Source organism: Mchenga conophoros, linkage group LG8 (assembly GCF_057382185.1).
Source record: "Mchenga conophoros isolate Kocher_MC1m ecotype Shallow Benthic linkage group LG8, M_conophoros_male_GT1.1, whole genome shotgun sequence".
Lineage (NCBI taxonomy): Eukaryota > Metazoa > Chordata > Actinopteri > Cichliformes > Cichlidae > Mchenga > Mchenga conophoros.
Window position 1 is genome coordinate 30494800 of NC_140533.1, and position 5876 is coordinate 30500675.

At 46.0% G+C, this 5876-nt stretch overlaps 1 protein-coding gene across 1 annotated transcript in view; it reads right to left on the reverse strand.

Annotated features, from left to right (window-relative positions):
- Nucleotides 1-5188: 5188 nt before the first annotated feature.
- Nucleotides 5189-5876, reverse strand: part of LOC146569199 (leukocyte cell-derived chemotaxin-2-like) — a 1414-nt gene continuing 726 nt past the window's right edge. The window contains exons 2-4 of the mRNA XM_085285572.1: nucleotides 5819-5876; nucleotides 5583-5734; nucleotides 5189-5495 (exon numbers count right to left, since the gene is read on the reverse strand). The exon at nucleotides 5819-5876 is cut by the window's right edge and continues 54 nt beyond it. Of these exons, the coding sequence (XP_085141698.1) occupies nucleotides 5329-5495; nucleotides 5583-5734; nucleotides 5819-5876 (377 nt within the window). The 3' untranslated portion in view covers nucleotides 5189-5328. The remainder of the gene's footprint in view (nucleotides 5496-5582; nucleotides 5735-5818) is intronic.

Below are 5876 nucleotides of genomic sequence, written 5' to 3' on the forward strand. Positions count from 1 at the left end.
GCTCATAGGGGGTCATCTGGTTGATGGGGTTTTCTCTGTTTTTGTGATTTGGTGCTACATTAATAAAAATGAATTGAAGTGAAGGGTAGCTATCACTGGGTCCCCGTGTGTAACCGACAGTGATGGAATAACAGCGTTACTAACGGCCTTCCCATGTTTATATTAACATATTAACATTAACACCGCAAGGTCAAAGTTCTGTTTTATGTTACATGAATACATCTTTGTTTGAGTTTTCTTTGCTTCACAGAGCTTGTTCTGCTGAAACTGCCCCTCACAGAGTGTGTGAGTGATACTGATAACTGTCTGTGAAGGTTCTCAGTCATCCAGGTCATCGTAGCAAGCTCCTTTGATACTGATAACTACCACCGTTTGAGCAGATGACATTCAACTAAACCCCAAGTTGTTTCTCAGCTGCAGATCCCAAACAGGTGCTTAAACTCAATAAAAAGTTGGATGGTTGACAACTTTCTCCAACCTAACGACATCAGGAACCTGACGTCCTGTAATCGTGGACGGACACTAAGAGACAAAACATTTACCACAGACTCTGGAACTCTGTCCCGCTGAGCCTGAGATCTGTGAACTCTCTTTCAAGAAACAAACAAAGAAACAACGTTTGATTAACCTTTTTTAACGCTTTGGTATTTTGTTGTGAAGCACTTTGTGATTATCTTGAAAGGTGCTACATAAATGTAGCCACACAGTACACAATTACTGGGGTTCTGTCAGGATCCCGGGGCAGTCATGGACTGGTGATATTATATGTATTTTTGGTGTTGCTGCTGCTCTTCTCCATGCTTGTAGATGTGAGTGTGTGTGTATGGGTGCAGGTGTGTATGAACACTGGTTTACAGGCGCCTTCAGGCCTGGTGGGTGTGGCCCTGCTAGGGGACTGGCCACACCCAAAGCTACACACCTGCCGCTGATCAGGGCTACATAGGAGAGTCTTGGAGCTCCCGGGATCATTTCGTGAGACTTCCTGTCAGTTCTCCAGCTGGTCTGTTTGTGTGAGCCTACCTGTGTCGTTGAGGGTACTAACGGCTGCCTCTGTTTTTCCCAGGAGGATTGCTGGAACTAGAGGGCAGCAGACACACGAGCACAAACACTGGGAGAAGACACGGAGTGGAAGTCGGGAACACACGGGGATGTATTATTGTGTGTACAGTTTTCACTGTAAATAAAGAGCACTGTTTGCATCGCAGAGTACCGCGACTGGGTCCTCCTTTCCCCACATCCCCACGGTCTAACATGCCAAACCGTGACAGGTTCTTAATGTGCAGTTTTTATTGTCAATGACGACAGCAGCCACATGGACTTGTACTGAATGCAGACAATGGCCGCCCTGCGCTGCACATGCAGGTCCTTTGCATCAACCATTTCAGAAATACATCATCTTGTTAAAATACTGACTTGTTACCACTGCATTACAATTATACCAATATGTTTCAACAACTTATGTGCATATTTAACAATTCCTTACCAACAATTTAACTTCTTCACAATGATCCCGTTCCACATCCACACAACGTAAACAGGAAGTCCCAAGATGCGTTTCTTGCTAGGTTTTAAGTGTGGTCAAAAAAGGCACTGAAAAATCATGAAGAGGGAGGGCTCACCAACATTTGGTCCATTTATACTGAATGGATACGTAAATATTATAAATCTTCCTTCTGGCTCTATTATAGTGTTGCTAATGGTGACGTTTCTGTTGCTCAGTATGCTACACCTCTTTGTTTTGAACTGTAGCTGCTTGAGTACATGTGAGGGAAATGAGTGTGTGTTCAGATGGTTTGGACATTTGAATCATCTAAATAGAAAAAAGTAGTTAAACCTTTACTCAAAAAGCATCTCTGGACCCAGCAGTCTTAGCTAATTATAGGCCAATCTCCAACCTTCCTTTCATATCAAACATCCTTGAAAGAGTAGTTGTCAAACAGCTAACAAATCATCTGCAGAGGTTTATTTGAAGAGTTTCAGTCAGGTTTCAGAGCTCATCACAGCACAGAAACAGCTTTAGTGAAGGTTACAAATGATCTTCTTATGGCCTCTGACAGTGGACTCATCTCTGTGCTTGTCCTGCTAGACCTCAGTGCAGCGTTCGATACTGTCGACCATAATATCCTATTAGAGCGATTAGAACATGCTGTAGGTATTACAGGTACTGCACTGCAGTGATTTGTATCATATCTATCTAATAGACTCCAGTTTGTGCATGTAAATGGAGAGTCCTCTTCACACACTGAGGTTAATTATGGAGTTCCACAGGGTTCAGTGCTAGGACCAATTCTGTTTACATTATACATGCTTCCCTTAGGCAGCATCATTAGAAGACATAGCATACATTTACACTGCTAATCAGCTATGTACCACCACCTAAGCAGATTCTTACTCTGGATGGCATTACCTTGGCCTCCAGTAACACTGTGAGGAACCTTGGAGTCATTTTTGACCAGGACATGTCCTTCAACGCACATATTAAACAAATATGTAAGACTGCTTTCTTCCATTTGTGCAACATCTCTAAAGTTAGAAATATCCTGTCTCAGAGTGACGCTGAAAAACTAGTTCATGCATTTATTACTTCCAGGCTGGACGACTGTAATTCATTATTATCAGGATGTCCTAAAAACTCCCTGAAAAGCCTTCAGCTGATCCAAAATGCTGCAGCAAGAGTCCTGACAGGGACTAGAAAGAGAGAGCAGATTTCTCCTGTTTTGGCTTCCTGTTAAATCCAGAATTCAAAATCCTGCTCCTCACATACAAGGTCTTAAATAATCAGGCCCCATCTCATCTTAATGACCTTGTAGTACCATATCACCCTATTAGAGCACTTCGCTCTCGCTCTGCAGGCCTACTTGTTGTTCCTAGAGTATTTAAAAGTAGAATGGGAGGCAGAGCCTTCAGTTTTCAGGCCCCTCTTCTGTGGAACCAGCTTCCAGTTTGGATTCAGGAGACAGACACTATCTCTACTTTCAAGATCAGGCTTCAAACTTTCCTTTTTGCTAAAGCATATAGTTAGGGCTGGACCAGGTGACCCTGAATCCTCCCTTAGTTATGCTGCAATAGACGTAGGCTGCCGGGGATTCCCATGATGCATTGAGTTTTTCCTTTCCAGTCACCTTTCTCACTCACTATGTGTTAACAGACCTCTCTGCATTGAATCATATCTGTTATTAACCTCTGTCTCTCTTCCACAGCATGTCTTTATCCTGTCTTCCTTCTCTCACCCCAACCAATCACAGCTGATGGCCCCGCCCCTCCCTGAGCCTGGTTCTGCTGGAGGTTTCTTCCTGTTAAAAGGGAGTTTTTCCTTCCCACTGTCGCCAAAGTGCTGCTCATAGGGGGTCATATGATTGTTGGGTTTTTCTCTGTATCTATTATTGTACGATCTACTGTGCAATATAAAGCACCTTATTGTTGTGATTTGGCGCTGTGTAAATAAAATTGAACTGAATTAAACTGAAAATTAAATAAAAGTAAACTGAACCTGTAAGTTCAGGTGAGTGAGTTTTAGCACTTACTGCAGCCACTGTGATGGCTTTCGCTGGTTTATGTTGTTTTTTACATTTAAATAAAGGTGTTGAGATCTTTTCTTGGCTCTCACTTTTCTCCTCTCCTCCCTCCCCTTATCTTCCCTGCTTAGCCTCTTGTGTCCTTGTCTTGTCTTGTGTGAATTTACTTTTCCCTGGAACACTCTCTCACAGTCTGTTCTCTAAAACCTAAAGAAAATTATGGATTTGATCAACTGGTCTCTGAATGCTATTGACACCCTTTTCTCAACGAGAAGTCTGGGCTCAGGAGAGCCCGAGTGCCCTGGAGGGACTGTCCCTGCCGGATACACAATGGACGGGTGGCAGAACTGGAGGATCATGTGTCTGCCGGGACTGTCAATCGAGGACGCTGAAGATATCTACCTATTCGGAACCATGATAACAGGGTTCATGCTGATCGGAGTTGGCTTGGCCCTGGCTTATCGGAGAATTAAGAAAGCAGAACCGGCTGTTCAACCCCCCCAAGGCTGCCCGCTGGAACTGAAGCGATGGGACGAGGCGCGACCTCTCACAACGAACGCAGCATGGGTAACACCTTGGAGATGCTTACAGCTGCCGTGAAGACTCAAAACAACACCATTGAGCGTATGGTGGGATACATCAGAGAGAGGCCTGCTCAAAATGAGACCCTTGTGCAAAAGTTGGATCACATCGCAGAACGGCTCACTGCAGTTGTGAGGTCTCAAAATCACAAGAATGACAACACCACGGACCAGAAGTTTGATACCATCATGGGGAGGCTCGCGGCTCTCCAACGGGAGATTGAGAGACCAGCGTCAGAGTGCTAAAGATCAGCTTTGAAATTCTCATGAGCTGCTCGCATAAAAGAAAAATCAACAATATCAACATGCGGACAACACGGCGCCAGCTGCACGGGCCCAAGGCTGGAGACGAACAAAAACTCCCTGATAACAACTGTGTGATGACCATTCTTCCCATCCCATGCCAGGCCACCTGGATTGGCTAGCAGACTGTTTACTTAGCCTGATAGGGCAAAGGACACTGTCTCAGGTGAACTATGGACACGCACACACTTACACTGATAAGCACTCACACATCCCCCCTCCCCTTCCAATGCCTTCGATGCTTGTTGCCTCCTGGGAACACGAGGCGGGTCTGGGCTCGCGCTGGAGAGTCGGCACAGTGGCAGGATGGCTGCTGTGTTGCCTGGGATTACTCCTCACCCCCTACCCAACCCTGTTGCTGGTCACGTGCTCTATAATGTTGTATTGTGGACATTTATGTGCTTTCTGTGCAGAGGAGTTTTTTTGTTTCCTGTTCTCATGCTGTCCTCCTGTAGCCCAGCATGAGTAGAGGTCTCTTTTTTTCCTCTTGTACTTTCCCATTGTAGTGTACATTTCAGTGGTTTTTCTGTAATGCATCCATTCTCTGACTTGTATCCCCATGTGATGTCTGTGTTGTGTGTGTAAGGTCGGGGGGCGGGTTCATTCCACTGCAGGGCAACCTGCATGTGGCGAATAAACTTTGAACTTGAACTTAAGCTGAAGCTAGCAGTTAGAGCCACCTGTGTCAACATCCACCTGCCAGTCAAAGTGGCCACGCCCCTAATAATGACTGACTTATAACTATAGCTGTTACGAAGCAGCATGTATACAACAGACACTAAAGAAATAAACGGTTTTCAAAGTGTTTTATTGTAGCCAATGTAGCCCATCAGAATCCTTTTATATGGATGAGGAGCTAAAGTTTTCCACCAACATTCAGAGAAAAGCCTCTTTGGTAATGAAGGTTGTCGACGGTGTTTGAAGGTGGATCAGAAGTATGGTGTGGGGTCGCGTTTGTCGCACATCTGGACGTGGATGTGTGAGGTGATTCCCGGATAAACGCTCTGCATGGGCAGCATGGTGCCGATCCTCTGCCCCTTCCTCACCGTTCCTGAGGTTCGGTCCGGCCTCACGTAGAACAGCTTGAAACAAAGACCTGCAGGACGCAAACGCAACGCCTCGATCAGTGAATCAGTACCAGGATCAGTAACTCTGTTAGTGCTGGCTGCGCGTGATGACCCACCCTGTCCTGACAGGTTGATGCCCTCGTTGATGGCTGCCTTACTGGGGTCGGTGTAGACGGTCAGTTTCCCGTTAAGAGTCACGTCAAACGGAGCGTAGACAGCGGCGCCGTCGCTGCACTTGATGTCCAGCCCTTGGTGGAGTCTGGTCCCCCTGTAACCAGCAGACATCCAGCTGTGAGCAGCTGTGCCACATCGTCCACACCAGCCTTACAACAAAAACGTGATCTCTGAGTACCGTCCGGCTCCGTACTGTCCCTGTCCCCATCTGTCCGACGTCCTCCGGCTGTTGCTCG